Consider the following 17,208-nt stretch of genomic DNA (forward strand, 5'->3'; position numbering starts at 1 on the left):
TTTTATTTATGTAAATTGATTTAATCAAGTAATAGTTTCAGCTCTAAAATCAGAGGGTGTTTATTTTAGGCAATTAAACTCACGTATAGGCACAGCTGAAGCCTCACCTGATGACATATCGAACCACTTTTTTTTGGTTTGACCTTTTAGACCTGGTGAAGCAAAATGTATGAATGTATTCTGCTTCTTTAATACTTCCATTTAATTGTCATGTAAATGAATATGTATTGCTTCCTTTTTTGTGCCCTCATGGAGAACACTGTTAAAACATAAAAAGATACAAAGATTAATTCATTTCTAAATTATTCACCCACAGAAATGCAGGGAACAAACAAGACAACAGAGAACAGAATGATGTGATAACATATAATATAGTATAATTAATGCTAAACGTTTCCCTGAGCACATCGTACAAACATATCAGTTTTGTTGTCAAACCTTAGATCTATCCCATCTTTGGGCTTACTGTATGTTTTGAAACAGGAAATATGCTCCGCTGTTTACCTCCAGTAACCCCTCCTCATCCTCTCCCTCTGTGTCTGCACCACACTGAGTGAGTGGGTGCTGATAGAACGTGTGCGATCTCTCAGCGTAATGCACTGCAGCGTTAAAGATCAGGTTGTTAACACCATGATCAGGGACTGCATTAGTGGCACCGGGCACTCCTTCACTGTAAAGCTAAAATGGCATAATTGACTTACTCAACACATACACCCACACTTGGATACACACACACACACACACACACACACACACACACACACACACACACACACACACACACACACACACACACATTTCCACAGTTACTGTACACACACAGCTTCAGCTGATGCTCTAGAGCATGCACAAACAGGCACACACACTCCGTGGTTTGCCCCTGCCTCTATTCACACTCCCACGTTCACTCCCACACCGTTGAAACTCAAAAGCTGATGGGTGCCGTTTTGATCAAAATTAGAGCCCACATGCTGTGAATTTAAACAAAGTCTATTAGCAAACTCATTAGCTGTTGTTTGTCTAGCTTTTATTTACTTTACTTTATACTCTCTGTACTTTTAACTGCTAATGTCTCTGGTGGCGTTTTCTCCTGTCTCTGCCTTTTCTTCAAAGTATTTCAAGACACTTACTTTGGTGTATAGAGCCAGAACATCTGTGCAACTTCCATTGTTTCTCTGAATCGAGTCGTAACTGTTCTTTCTTGGATCCTGAGAAAGTCGCTGCCATTATAAAACCAACTTCTTTGCGTGAGTGTCTGTGTCTGTGTGTTTTGTTAAATTTGCTAGTCCACTGTCTGCATTTGGAGAAAAAATAGCTATAGCTGCTGGAGATTGCTTTTATTTAGGACCTAAAATGTATCCCATTTCCTTATTCCACCTATCATACACAGAGAGAGGAAAGCTGGAGCTCAGCCAGCGAAATGGGAGAGACAAACAAATAGAAAGTGAGACCAGACAGATACAACCTTGGCAATTGCAACAATGGTCTCACAGACAGAGCTGATAGTAGCCAAATCTTGCCAATGAGAGCTGCATGCACACGAGAGAACATTTGAGTTAGATACTGGGAAGAGACAGAGGGTGATGAGGAGCTTGATGAGGATTGCATGCAGCCCGTGAACAATGGGAAGAAGGAAGCAGGCTGAGCCAGAAAAGGAAAGGGATAAATCAGGACTGGAGGGAGAGACAGAGGAAGTGAGAGTGAGAATGATACAACAGGTACTAACGAGACAATGGCAGAAGGGAAGATGCGATGGGGCCTGGTCCGCTGCGGGTGCAGTCGGCTCTGCATCTGTGCACCGTGTGTGAGTATATGTTCCTAAGTGTCGTGTAAACAAAGCCCAAAATTTTTAAGAATCCTAATTTTGACTTCAGCCATTGAATATTTTAGCTTGAGGTCTTATCTTGTTTTTTTTTGGAAAGACGTTGTCATCTACTTTACGAGTCCCTCTGCACTGACAGTTATTGTGTTTTCATAAAAGCAACTCTGACACATCTGACTTGTGAAAACCTTTCTACAGCTCCCTGTTGCTCCGTTTTGCTTATTACACCATTTGCGGGGAGATAATTGTGCTTGTTCAAAGTGTTGAATGGTTTGAAAAGAACGCTTTTGGCTCAAAATGAAGCAATGAAATAAATGAATAAAATATAAGATAATTGAGCAATCACAAAAATAAAAGCAGGAGTCCTAATGCGCTGATTTTCAGTTGATGTCATTCAGGCATTCTTTGCATTTGTGTGTCTATGGATTTTTTGGAACAACATAGTGAGAGTGACCTGGCGAGGTTGTGAAGGTGATAATTAGTTGTGATTAAGGCTGTCTCTGGACACCAGGGCCTGTTTTGGCAGGAAGTAAAGATACAGTTGCCAGGGGAAGAGAAGTGAGGTGCAGAGCAAGCAAGAGATGGATGAACAGGACACGTAAGCAATTCTCCGCATTGAAAAACGGTGCCAGAGTTTCTCACCGCCTGAAGGTCGTCAATCCTGCAACCTCACCGAATTTCTATGCCATGGGACACTCTCTCATGTCAGCGGCGACCAATTTTTTGATTGCAGTTCAAATGCCAACAAGGTTTTGTAATCCTCAAGCTGCCTGTTCAATCTAAGAAGAATATTACAAAAATTGCAAAAGATATTAGGCCCAGTGAAACAAAACTGTGGGCACAACACTGGCATATTATCCCCTTTAAAGTTGATGTGGCAAACTTGTTAGCAAACAGTTGCCTGTTTATAAATTCAGCTGACACAGAGCAAAATTAGCATTCATTTGGAGCAAGGTTTCTGGACACCTGGTGGTCATCGTGAAACAAATTATAAACAACATTTAAATAAGTTAGGTATGGAAATGAAAAACATAATAAAAAAATAGAAAAAAGATACAGATACATATACTGTATACAACATCCAATCATATACATGCACACACACACATATCAGCCAATGGAGCAACTACAAAGGTGTGTTGGTTATGTGGTCATGTGGTTTCAGGCCAATCATTGTTAAAGACTGACAGAGAGGTGAGGGGAGTGTCCAATAAAGGACAGGGACGATACCATGTTTTGTCAATAAACTGGTCAAGAGCGACAAAGAGGTGGTACTTAAGTTTGTATAGAACAGATCTTTCATAACTTTTCATAAAGTGCTATACATGTACATAGAAAAAGTAGGAAGAGCAACAAAGAAAATCATAAAAAGCATAAAAAGGGTAAAAGAAAAAATGAACAACAAAAACAAAACAGTTTCTCATAAAAAAAATCTTCAAAACCTGATACAAAATTTCCTTGTAGCTCTATTTTGGTCTAATATCTGCCTCTTTAGCTGCTAAATACTCCAATAGATAAATACACCAAGGCCCTGACTTTGTCTTTATCTGCTGTTTGGTACTTGAAACTCGCATACTTTTGTTATTTTAGAGTCTTTTTTTCTTAAACAGTTACAGAAACGTTGCTTAAAGAGCGGTGAGCATGAACAGGTTTGAGGGAGGAAAACCAACATAATGAGCTGAAAGACGCGTTAATGCTCCATAATGTAAACCAGAGAATTACATGATAATTATCTGTTGGTTCTTCACTATGAATATACCATTTTCACAAACAAGTAGTCAAGTGATCCACTGTTGATATAAAAATATTAGATTATAGCTACTTTAGAGTAGCCAGAATGTCACCTTTGCTGCTGTCACAGCTAATTGTCCCATTTTCTTTCCTTTTTTATATGGAATCATATCATATCCTGTCCTGTCCTTTGCTTTTATCCATTCCTGTCATATCCTCTTACATTCTACTGTTTCCTATTCTGCCCTTTCTTTTTGCCTTATTGTATCACATCGTATCATATAATCTGTGCATGTCCTGTCCAGTCTTATCATATCTTATCCTTTATTCCTCTCAATGACTTCCTCTCATCTTCCTCACGTTATGTGGTATCATTAATAGAAGGTTATTTGAGATGGCTGAAGCTTTTTTAACTGATGTTTTGCTTTTATGTTGATGTTTTTCCATTTTGTTGCTTTTCTGTTTGTTAATATCCTGCCTGTGTGGTATTTATATCTAAATGCTATTATTTTGAAGCACTTTAATGTTTGTTTTGAAAAGTGCCACATAATTGAATTGAATTACACACTTACTAACCAAAAGTTTACCTCTCCTAGCTGAACTGCCAGGTTCAAAGCAGTCATTTTGAAGACATATGGACTTTTTCTTTTTCTAGTCTTCCTTGTTTATTCATTTCGGTCTATCCTTAAAAGCACAAGGCTGAAGTGGTTCCCCAAAGAAACAGCAAAACTCAAATAAGAATGTCCTTGTCAAAGTCAACTAATTTGGATTCTGTTCATCCTGTTGAGCTGATAAAAATAATAGGTACCATACTGGTCTTAGAAAAAGGCTGGTATCCCAAACATCGTAAAGGTCAATGTAGATCAGATTTTCACAATTGGTGGGTCAGGCAGACCCGAAGGTGAGTTGCATACTAATGTTTTGTACTGACAGAATGAAATGCTGACAATGCCATTTCTGCACTGACTGGCACTGTATGAGAGGCTGCCATATGTTTGTCTATTGAATCTCACTGTGGCTCTGTAACCTTTGGCCTCCCCAGACTATTTTGTTTTGCATCACTCATTACACAAAAAGCGAAGGGGGTTGTTCTTTTACAAAAACACTTCCGTCGAGAGAGGGGAAACATTGGCAGAAATATGCAACACTGTGCTCCCTCACCTTGAAATGGCAGTGTTCCCCTTGATAAAAGGCTAATAAGCCTAATCAGGCCTGATTAATTACACCGATAGGCACTGCGTTTGCCAGCCTAATTGATGGCTTTATCTGTGTTTTGCACCGGGCTGAGGGGATGATGGGGTTCCTCAGGAGGAGCTGGGAAGATTTAGCCCAAATGAAGGTTAGTGGTTGCTCGAATAGAGAGGGAAGGATCAGTGAGGCATTTAAAGAAACATCCACCAAAGTGAGTGGTGGGAGAATAAAATACCTTTGGTGTCAGGATTTGGTGATGAATCGAAAAGGTATGGTGACTTTTAAATGTGTTCTCTATGCTGTTTTCTCTGTGCAGATTCACCCTTTACTTGGACCTGCAGTCTCTAAAAAATCAAAGTCCAGAGAGTGTCTGTCCTCCTCTGAATGATAACACATGTACTGAGGCTCTGTATTGGACTCTTGAGAATAGCAATTCATTCTCCTCAGAGGCCTCTCTTCAAATCCTATTCTCTTGGTCATTACAACAGAAATCAATGTGGCCTTAAGCCATGCAATCACCAACGGTCACCTGTGTAGGGATTGAACCGCTGCCGCTGCTGCTGCTGCTGCTGCTGCTGCTGCTGCTGCTGCCGCTGCTGTGGCTGCTGCTGCCGCTGCTGCCACTGACAGTCAGAAAAGTAGAATCCCTTTTTATTGAAGTAGGAAATAAAGGCTGTTCTCCATCAACCAATTCATTAACAATTCAAAGCAAACTTCAGGTTGTTTTAAATGAGATAAAAGTACCTCCAAATACGTTGAAAGCACACAGGCTTCACACGTAGCAGTTTTATAGGCCAGCTACTGCACTGCACCTGTGCTTCTACAATGATGCAAGTGCCACTTTAGTCTTTTCAAGACTAAACTGTGAAGGATTAATATACAAAGACAGATGACACCTTAAAAAGTCGTTGGAGGTTCACTCTTTTCAGCTTGAATCGACATAATTTAATATTTAGTTTTATTGCATGTGTAACTGTTGTTCAATGAAATCTAAACATACAAAAGTATAGAAGCCTTTTTATTCTAAAATGTCAAATTTTTCCTTTATCTCTTTGTTGTCATTGATTCTGCATCGGCTGTAGCCTTTGCAGGCTGCGGCCCTGTGTGGTATCTCAGACTTCAGAGCCTTTGGGATGCAGGCAGCCATGTGCTCTATATTTATCTAGCTCTATGATTTATTAATAGTCTACCCAGTATGCGCAGTACTAAAAATACAGTGGAGGCAGAGCACCACATGCAGCATCTTGCTAGGAAGGGAGTGTTGGAGCTGAGAAGAGATTTGTCAACTCAGCAGCTTTCCACTGTAACAACATGCACGTCTGGGATGATCCAGGGCCTCGGGTTACCTCAGTACGCAAACTCCTCTCTGACTCAGCACTTAAGTGACCCAGTCATTCTTTGCAGTGGTAACACGATTCAGCAAGTCGAACATATTGACACCGAGGTGCACGATTCCGCGCAAAAGATTCAGTAAACGCCTGGATTTAGATTTATCTCACTGCATGTGGTATCTCATCACTGTCTCTCTCCTTCTGTTCTCCAGTATGAATACTTCAATGCAGTGTTGATCAATGAGGTGGACGAGGTGGGGAACAGTGTGGAGCTGGGAGGAGAATTCATCCTGCAACCAAACGACCACTTTAACAACATTTCAGTCAACCTCAGTCTCAGCGTGGTCCAGGTGCCCACCAACATGTACAACAAAGGTATGTTCAGCGCCTCTGACACCATCACCATAAAAATACGCACATATTTGCCACTCAGGAGCTGATATGTAAGTGGATTGTTCAATAATTTAGATAATTGAAACCCCAATCTAAACCGATCAGTCCAACAGTTAGTATGTGTGTTGCACATGGACGTACGTCTGCGTCAGGAGGAGGATTTGAGTTAATTAACCGTAACTCTTTGGATCATCCATACCACACACTGACTTAATTAGCAGTTAAATAATCAGACATTGTGCTAATTTACCATCCACTCAAGTCCAACCAATGAAGTCATGGCCCTGTACAATGCTCAGTGGACAGAGTGAATGTCATGTCGGCTTAGCCCAGCTACCAGAGGCAAAGAAATTATAAGGAGAGAGAAAGAGAGAGAGCGAGGAAAAGAGGGAGAGAAAGTAAATGAGAGAGAAAGTAGGTTAAGTCAGACTGATGGAAGGTCTGAGCAACAGATTAATTACCGCAAGGTGGAAAAAAGAGAAAAAGCAAGTGAGAGTGGCAGGAGGAGAGAGAATGAAATGGAAAGAAATTGAATGAAATGGCGAGGAGAGTGAGGCTGGCAGAGCGATACGGGGAGAGGAAGAGTAATTTTGATTTGATTCACGGGCAAATGTGTAGAATCACACACACACGCGTGCACGCACACACACACAGCTTCAAGAGTTTTAGATCCGCAGGCTTTGTTCACAAGCAGTGATAACGTGGATGTATTGGAGACTGCGGGGAGCTCGTTGGTGGGCAAAGTTCTGCAAAAGGATTCTGAGAGGCTTGCCTTGAGGAAAGGAACATGTGAGCAATTCCATAAAACTTTTGGAAACCTTTTTAAATTTCTGGCCTTTAACGGGCTTAAGTGTGTATGTCTGTTATTAACATAGCATTATCAGTATTGTGAGCAGGGCATCTCTCCTGTTCGGTGTTCACACAGAAAATAGTGTGTGCTATGCTACTGGTGCAGGTGTTTATAAATTATGATCCAGAAAGTGTTTACAAACCCGGGCACAACTTCAGAATTTTTTGAGCCTGTAAAGACTGTCTCGAAGGGTCCCAACAGGGTCTGGTCGGGTGTCCATGCTCAAGTGACACTCCGAACATCATGTCAGTCATTAATCCCCCAGTCATCTTATAAGTCGTAAGGGTCACATGAATTGCTAGGGACTCCCCACCAGTCCATTATAACCCAATAACCTTTCAGATGAGAGTCTGTCCAGTCCAGTTGCCTTCGTTCAGCACTTACAAGGAAGAGGCTGCGTTCTTTTTCACAGCTTTATTCTGTATCTCAATATGACTCTACCTTTCTCACACATATTACCAAATTGCTGTCCTCTGAACATGTTGTGTATGCTGCTGAAGAGCCAGCTGTAGCCTGTGCACTTCATAAATGGTTTGGTGGCAGCGGTGATGAATTAGAGGTTAAGTCCATGATAGCAGAGAGCTGCATGCCCCCGGAGATTAATCGCAGGAGGAACCACACCACGTCAAACATCCATCTTCTAAACTCACATCGCAACCACAACACGCCCCACACCATCATACTTCATGAGGCTACATGACAGGAACACGCATCGTGGATGCAGTGAAGCCATGCGCACATTTACAGCCGGTCGATACACTCTAATGTCCGTACATTTACCTTTATATAGTCACTGAGATGTTCACATTCATGTGAGCACATACACACACCCATCACTTCTCACTTCTCTCTGTTTCTGCTCATGCTTCCTCACTCCTCCTTGGTTAAAACCATCCTCCCTAATCATCCTCTAATGAAGTGAAGTTGATTTCAGCTCAGATTGCTCCAGCTGGTGCGGTGGTAAACCTACACAGTCTTCTTTTTTAATCTTAGTCCATGCTCCATGTGCGAATACATAGAATCACGGGGCACCTTTGATCAGATTGAATTAAAGAGTGCATTAGTTGAGATGAATTTAAATGACAGCTTAGGGGGAAAGTAGAGCCCGTGCTCTCTGCCTCATCATGACGAGTTCAGATCGTAATAGACACTCAAACTGTGCACCAGAAGTGACTGTATTGTTGTGTAAATGGAGCCTGGATCAAATCCAGCCTCCTCTCCACTCCACTCTATAGAGGTGGATGGGTGTTTACTATCAAGAGAGGGCTTTAGTGTGCTAGCTTCCAGAAGACTAATTCAATCATGGCTTATTGGCATGACTGTTGACAGCAGAACAATGTTGCCAGCATAGGAGATGATGGAAAATCTGTTATCTGCTTTTCTTTCTCTCTGTCCATTAGGTGCTTGTCTGTCCGGCTGTCTCCCAGTAATTTTCTGCCTGCCTTTCTGTCTGCTTTCCTTTTTTTTTTTTTTTTATCCCTCTCTAAAGGCTTTTGTGTATGTGTCCTACAGTACGATTGTGTCTGTCTGTCTGTTCATCCTTTTCCACTTCCATCTTCCCCACCCTGCCTCTGAACCAAGCAGAATTGTGGCGGTAAGCAGCCATAATAAGCTTGGCTGCGTGGTTGCCAACTAGTTACATACATGACACTCGCAGTCTGTAAATTGAAAATAAGCTTCAGCGATTGGATATGCCCCACTGTATATCACAATCAGTTTGGATAGACTTATAAGAAAAAAAGCTGCAACACATATTGTGTAGATGCACATGAGCATACTTGAAGAGACACACAACATATGATACACATGCACACACGTTAATACTGCCCTAGGAAGGCAGAGAGCAGCTAGCAAACTGCCTTCATTGCATGCCGTTTTAGGCTGATTTTTTTTTTTTACCCCCTTAAAGAATTGCAATAGAAGTAACATAATATTCTGGATTAATCTTAATGAAATACAAGGCAAACTGCAGTATCTCCAAGCAAAATTGGTTTCTCCAGGTTTCCTGTTCATTTAAAGCTGCTGTGAGCATTCATTTCTCATTAAAATAAGTGTTAAATAGCTCTATATTCCAACAGTAATCACTGTTATTGAGCGTTTGGTCAGTAACCCATGTCTCTCCTCCCCCTGCTCATGCAGCAAAAGAGAAATAAATGTTCTGGTATCCTTGCCCACTTTATCCAATCAGGACAGAGAACTCCATAAAAAGGCGGGGCTGTCTGCAGGATCCTCCTGTTTACTGGCAATGGCTGAATAGTGACAGCTGCCAATTCCAGCGCAGCTTATACTACCGAACACGCCAAGGGAAGACGAAAGAAGGTGGCAAAGAGAGCTGCCTTGAGCAAAAGAAAGGAGACGTCCAGGTGTTGTGACGTAGAGAGGAGGGAGGGGATTGCTAACTGCAAAACGGACAGGAAGTTAGCTTAGACGACAACAGCGCTTACGGCAGATCGTAGCTCTTAGAAATACAATTTCACAAAACAAAAAAAAATACAAAAAACAATTGAATGCTTTTTGATATGTGCTTTAAAGGTAGCTTAATGTTTACCACAACAAACTGCATCAGTTCTACTGGAGTCAAAAGCTTGAGATGGGAGCTACTTAGCTAGCTAGCTTCAGCGGAAGTTGTCGTCATGGTTTCAGGATTTAGCTGCTGCTGTGTGCTTGTGTTGAATGATGAACTGAAGTACCAAGATATCAGTTATTCAAAAGCTAAGGACAAATAAATAAAGGACATTTGTTTTCAGCTCGGCCGTCTGATAGATTTTGCTGTAGCTATCTATTCTGCTAGCTGTCTGTGGCAGAGCACTTTAGGTGAATTAAGTTCAGCACGTATTACTAAGCTTTAGTGCAGTTGCTGCAGCCAGAACGCAGGAAGTGCACGGCTAGAGTTTTTACAGAAATTGTACATTTCTATGGCATAACATTTTTATATAGTAAAACAGCTGACACAACGTCTTAACTCAGTTTTGACAAAATATGTACAGTAGCTCCTGCATTTCGCCTTAGTAGGGCAGAATAATCTACACTGTCTTCCTTTCATATCATCTTTTATCTCTCTAATTATTTCTCTCTACTCGCATCTTTTAACTCTATTTCACACTTTCTCTGTATCTCTGTGAAATTAATAAGGTCCTGATTGTGATCTGCGGAGGTGCAGTGTATGATATGTGGTTCAGCAGGCAATAGAGAAAGCCTGTTCCAACCTCCTGGACAATAAAACATTGTTAACCGTTTTTTACTCAAATAATGTTTTTCTTTCCTCTCCGTGCCTTATCTGTGTCTATCCTCGTTTTTCCCTCCAATCCTTAGACTCTGCAATTGTCAACGGAGTGTACTGGTCTGAGGCCTTGAATAAAGTGTTTGTGGAAAACTTCAAGAAGGACCCATCACTCATATGGCAATACTTCGGCAGTGCCAAAGGCTTTTTTAGGCAGTACCCAGGTAAGTATGTGTTTGCTTGAGAGGGCCGATGGCGTTAGCTATGTGTGTCTGTGGGTGTGTGTGTGTGTGTGTGTGTATGTTTGTAATTAAGTTGCTGTCTCCCCAAAGCAAAGGGTGGGGTATGTGGGAATCAGTGACTGACAGCTAGAGAGACTGGAGGCTAACAGGGTGAGAGAGCTGAGGAGGTTGAGGGGAGAGTAGATAGAAGAAGAGAGAGGGGCGCAGAGAAGAGAGACAGGTGAGAGAGTGTGTAGAGATTAGAAAGTGGGTGAAGAGGATGGGTAATATTAATATTTCCTTGATTGAATAAGAAGCAGCATAATAAAGAAAAGTGGCCTATTGAATGGAATTTGTGAATATATATTCTACATGGAAATCAATGGAAAGGCTTCCTCTCTTTCTTATTTTTTATCTTTTTAACCTCTTTGACCTGTATGGAAGTTATTTTAATTATGCTTTTGTAATGTCATACATTTCAGTATATATCTGACTATCAAAAGGCCTTCTCCACTGTCTTAGTTTTCTGACCTGAAGGTCATAACTACATACAGAGAAATTCCATTCAGCTGTATTCCTTAAAGCTCACTGAAAACACTGGTCATTGGGACCATTTCCTTCTATTTTTGGTGGACTACTTCGTGTAATTTGGACATGGGGAGAGTTTTCAGAAAAGGATGTTGCTGTTGAATTTTTTAGTGTAATTTTCCAAAGCTCTGAGCACTACATTCACCTCCATTGTACTGAGGTGGCAGCAGAATTTCAAATCTCTATCCAGAAGCCACACGAAGTACGTGACGAAATATATATTTTTGTAGTTCAGGTGAGCCAAATCTATAAAAATTGCATTCTGTAGGGGCAGAGGAAGTTTTGAAAAGAAGATGATGAATTAGGGGTCAAAGAGCAGATGTCATGCCCCCTTTTTATGTTTCAGCATTTTTGTGTCCCTTCATAAAGTTGATGCAGATTCTGCACTGTTGTAGTACCGCATTTATCTTTAAATTGTGATGCTGACTCTGTCTCTTCAAGGGATCAAGTGGAAGCCAGATGAACACGGAGTCATAGCTTTTGACTGTCGTAACCGGAAGTGGTACATCCAGGCTGCCACCTCTCCAAAGGATGTGGTCATCCTGGTGGATGTCAGTGGCAGCATGAAAGGCCTCAGGCTGACCATCGCCAGGCAGACTGTGTCCTCCATACTGGACACTCTTGGAGACGACGACTTTTTTAACATCATCGCTGTAAGTCTGTGCAGATGTTCACACAGCTGTGAGGGGGGCTACATGAACTGCTTCACCTCAGTGTTTTTGAGATACACACACACACAAACACACATCCTCCTCTCCTCAGATTAGAGGAAGTGCTGGAACGAATCAGCGTTCTCTCCTGTCACGCTCACAACCAATTAGTAGTCAGCTGAATGAAGATTTGAATTGCAAAAGAGACGGTTGTGATTGGATCCCGCCTCAGGCAACCAAACCATTGTTATCGCATCTCATGCTGATGATGTGTGTGTGTGTGTGTGTGTGTGTGTACGTGCGTGACAATGCACTTGCACATGTGTGTGTCTGATGGTATTTCACATCAAAACGTAGCAAGTCACTTTGCCAGCCTCCCTTCTCTTTCTCTATAGAACAAAGTCTTCATTATCATGTGATATCCTAATCATGTTATTTTGAAAATTATTCCTTTGAAAAATAAAGAAAAGGGGGATTTGGACAATCAGGCAGAAACATATTGTTTTCCCCAAACAGTCTTTAAAGGGATGTGTCATTTTGACTCATCAGTTTCTTCTTTCTTCTTTTAATTTGTGCTAACTTATAAATACATGGAGGAATTTCTCCCACAGAAGACAGGCAGTTGGGTAAAAGTTGTTATGGATTTCGTCTTAAGTAAAATGCAGAGAGAAGAAGTCTATCTCATACGGTGAGAGTTTGTGCACATGCATCTATGTGTGTGTCTGTCATTGTGTGTATGTGCTGTACATGCACACATTTGTGTGCAAATTGCTGGCTTTGGACGAACAGACTTTCATTCTCTTTCTTGGACTTTGAAGTCTAATTCATACTCATGCATTAAATGGTGAGTATTATCACAGAATGGCAGGCACTGGGTACATTGTGTACTGTACAGTGTGTGCATACCATGTGTGTGTGGGCTTTTCATCAAGATGAGTGAAGTTTTCACATTTTGTATTTTTAAACATTAGATTAAACATTTATATAGAGAACATTTTTAGTGACTCAAAATAATGATGTTAATTATTCCTTTTGTGTTCTTTCAGTACAACGAGGAGTTGCATTATGTGGAGTCGTGCCTAAATGGAACTCTGGTCCAAGCAGATGTCACCAACAAAGATGTAAGTCTCGTTTTCTCCTGTTACAGTCAATTAGGAATCATTGATGATTTTTTAATGATGGAGGCTCTGATTCATGGCTAATAGAAGAAAACACAAAAAGAATGCATTCACAACAGTAGAAAGAAACTTGACGTTGACGTTGTATTCTTTATTTATGTCTCAGTAGGAACCACAGGGATCTGCACAATGAAATTTTTGTACAAAGGCACTCTAATTTTAAAAACACAAAAATCTAAGCCATACAATACAGTACAATGTTGGAAATATGGTGAAGACAGTAAGAGATGTATACTATATGAAAAAATGTCACTGACATATTGGTATTGGCTGAGATACATTGTGCAGTGTGATTATTGTTCATTACGTCCAGTACTTATTCACAGTGTTACACAAATCTACATTGTGCATGCATGTGTGTGAGTGATGATGTGTGCGTGATCTGTTAGGCTTGCAAATAAACTGTCTCTGTGCCAGTTAGTGCGAGTGGTGACACTCTGATAACGATGTCCAGATGGCAAGAGACAGACTAGGGACTGATTGGCGTGACTGGAGTCCTCATGAGGGGAAATGCACTGATTTCACAAAAAAAGTCTGTGGACAAGTTTTGAGGTATACTACTGTGAGGAATACTAATACTACTACTAATACTACTGCTAGCCTAGCTGATGACTTAGCTCCACACCCTCATCCAAATATGGTCACTTTTGGTCACTCCAAAAAATGAAGATGGCAGTGGGTAAAATGACTCAAAGCTTGAGAACGATGGGCCAAACACTGATGAGTGACTTCAAGGTGGCTACATCCACTTCTTTAATACAGTCTATGGATTTGCTGAATAGATTGGAGACTTGGTTGTTTGTATATTTGATTGTGTTTGCGTTTATGTATACTGATTGGACTGTTCTTACCAGACGTTTTCATTAGGATGGCATATTTTAGAGTATTTGCTACTACTATGGCATGATGCTCCTTTTTATATCTGAGTCTGTGCTCCTCGCTGTTGCCTTTAGGCTCCACTTCAGAGTGCCCACTCAAAATTCCATCTCTTCTAAATTCTTAAGTCCATTTAGAAGTTCAATGTATAACTGGAATAAAAAAATTTTCATACCTCTAGTCCAGACCAAACCTTTGAGACACAGCTATTTACAAGCAAATGCATGGACTAGTTTCCATGCACCACATGCAAGTACTGTAGAATATTGTGTGTGTTCATGTTTGCACGTGTGCCTGTTGGTCTTAAAGTTAATTTATGTTTATTTCTAAGTGAGTGTACACTTATGCATATGGATTAGCATTATGTGTTTAATTCCAGATGGTAGTTTAATGTTGTGTAAGTCAGCCAGCTAAGAGAGGAAGGCAGTCTGTGCCAGCAGATAAGGCTAATGTCTTTTACTTCAGCTGAGGGCAGAAAGTGACTGTCACACTGGAGACTTAAACATTTTCAAAATCTGTTTTTTCGTACCCAAACTTCAACTGGGTCATAAATACCTGTTGTCAAGCTCCCATGGGACACACATTCATCTGGCAATATTACCACGAGTTGTTATTTCTCTAATTAGGCTTGTCAACAGGCGTTTGAAAAAGTTAAATCCGCCCAGCATGATTATTACTCACATGCACAACAGTTCCAGGCTAAAATTTAAAGCCTCAAAGGAAAACACTCACTGATTTTTAACATTATCTCCAAATAACAGTTGTTGAGCAGTTCTCTGAAATGTGACTGAAGGTGCTTCCTCCAGTTATTTCACAGAACTGACACCAACTGAACAAACAAGTGAGCTTCAGTGTCCCACTTGGGTATTTTGTTTGAATTTTGTTTTAGGTGAGTGCAGCTCAGACAAAATCAAGGATATCTAGGTTAGTATTCAACCAAGATAATCAATCAATGCCAATAGAACTTTGGGTGGCTATTTATATGCCCCCAAATCATTTACTCATATGATGTTGAACTACATGTTTGGAAAGTGTTTGATAATACATGTCAAAGCATGTCTATCAACTCACCTAACCACACTGGATTCACTGTTTTCGCTCAGCAAAACCAACCTCTTTTTCTGCTCTCTTGTTCGTGGATTTATCAGAATTCCACCTGCCACCATGATGGGATAAATACTTTGCCATAAAATGCAAAACCTCAGGCTTCAACAAGCTGCAATTTAAGATAATTTTGTTCATTCATCATTTTTTCCCTGTGGTCAGGCCTCATTAAGATGACCACTGTGATTATTACTGAGCATAAAAGGTTTCTGAAGCATTAAAGGATTTGATCTCCAATGTACATTTCAGAGCCTTGTGACGAAGCACAAAAGGTTATGCACATCTGGCATTGCATGTGCACGTACCCTTTCTGAATATGCCACTTAAGTACACTGCTGCACAAAGGGATTGAACATAACCTGCTGTGCTGAAACAAATCACTTCAATCTTAACTCACAATCACACACACACACATTCGCACGCAGCGTGTGAAGTTTGCTGCGCCCCAGGGTACAGCCTTTTCTTGGAACCGATTAACCTTTTTATCCACATCAAACGAAAGGTTGTGTCTTTTTGCCATATGGGGGTGTTGTTAGGGACGCTGGAGGATGTTTTGGCGCACATATTTTTTTGTGCTTATGCCTGTGTGTGGGTGGGTGTGATGCACGTTTGCATTTTTGTTCCCAAGGCAAGCTCTGATATGGCCTCACGCTGCTTGGGCTCCCTACTGTGTGTTGAGAGACTTTTCTTCTCCCGTCGGTAAAGCGCAGAAGAATAAGCCAGATGAACGTGAGTTAATGGAAAGGGAAGAAAAATAAGAGGCTGGGGAGATGATGATGTAGATGGTGGTGTAGGTCTGGGAACACCCCAGACATACATAAAAAGTGAGAGATAAGGCGTGTAATGCCTCTGTTGCCAGTGCTAATATAGCAGTATGTAAGAGGGATGCTCACCTACATAGGTGGAAATGGTTTTGACAGAAAGATTCAACAGGAAATTTTCAAAATGCCAACAACTGGATCTAAATAGCTATAAATAGATTGGACTGGATAATGGGATTTGTCCATCTGTGTGTGTGTGTGTGTGTGCATGAGTGCGTCTCGCCAATGGGCTGCTGCAAATAATGAGACAAGCACATGAGACCTGTTAGGTTGCTGACAACATTAAAATCATCATTAACTGCCATGTAGATAATGTACCCACATCTACAGTATGAAGAGACGCACACATTTGCGTACACAAGCGAAAAGAGGTCATTTGAACTCTTTTAGTCAGTGTGTGACATTTCACTCCAAGATAATGTGGCAGTTTGCCTCAAAAACAGGCTCAGGGCTGAGTTAAAGAGCCCATTAGACCGTTAAGGCCAATTCTGTTCCCACACAAATGATGGTAAATCAAGTTCACTGAGATACGATGAGTAAATTAAATCATATCTTTACATTTTTATCTTTTTACTGTTACTATCTCCTGCCTTTGTCTCCTTTATCCTCCTTAAAATTACTAATGCCTCTTCTTGTCTCCCTGTGTTTTTGGTGTCTTGTCACCTTGATCGTAATGTTTCCTCCCCAAACTTTTATTTTTTTCAGCATTTCCGGGAGCACCTCGACAAACTGTTTGCTCAAGGCATTGGTATGTTAGACATAGCTCTGACTGAGGCCTTCAATCTTCTCAGTGACGTAAGTAATACACTCGCGCAAGATCAAACACAGACACACTCACACGCACATGCACGTACACACAGCTTCATGCACAAAATTAATTAGCGAGCTGTAATTAATAGCTAAATCAACAAAATCATGCAGAAACCAAGTAAACACGGCACTTGATGAGTCAGGTTACTGGTTCGACATTTGCTCATTATGAACAAGCAATTAATCAAACACACAGGCGCACAAACACACACACACACTTACCTTCCCTTTGTAATGCTCATATTTTAATAACATGTACCTAGAGTGTACAAGTGTACACTAGAGTGACAAGTGTCTCCATTCTGCAAAATGACTCCTCTCTGTAATCTTAGGTTGTAATGAACTCTCAAGGTAGCTTGCAGTTTGTGTGCATGTGTGTATTTATAGTAAAAGGCATGTTGACATTTAATCAGCTTTTACAA

The 17,208-nt window shown here is 40.9% G+C and overlaps 1 protein-coding gene across 1 annotated transcript in view; it reads left to right on the top strand.

The window, feature by feature from the left end:
- Positions 1-17,208, top strand: part of cacna2d3a (calcium channel, voltage-dependent, alpha 2/delta subunit 3a) — a 120,521-nt gene that overhangs the window by 44,857 nt on the left and 58,456 nt on the right. The window contains exons 5-9 of the mRNA XM_073470501.1: positions 6,288-6,450; positions 10,631-10,762; positions 11,789-12,000; positions 13,044-13,118; positions 16,682-16,771. Of these exons, the coding sequence (XP_073326602.1) occupies positions 6,288-6,450; positions 10,631-10,762; positions 11,789-12,000; positions 13,044-13,118; positions 16,682-16,771 (672 nt within the window). The remainder of the gene's footprint in view (positions 1-6,287; positions 6,451-10,630; positions 10,763-11,788; positions 12,001-13,043; positions 13,119-16,681; positions 16,772-17,208) is intronic.

This window comes from Pagrus major, chromosome 7 (assembly GCF_040436345.1).
Source record: "Pagrus major chromosome 7, Pma_NU_1.0".
Taxonomy (NCBI): domain Eukaryota; kingdom Metazoa; phylum Chordata; class Actinopteri; order Spariformes; family Sparidae; genus Pagrus; species Pagrus major.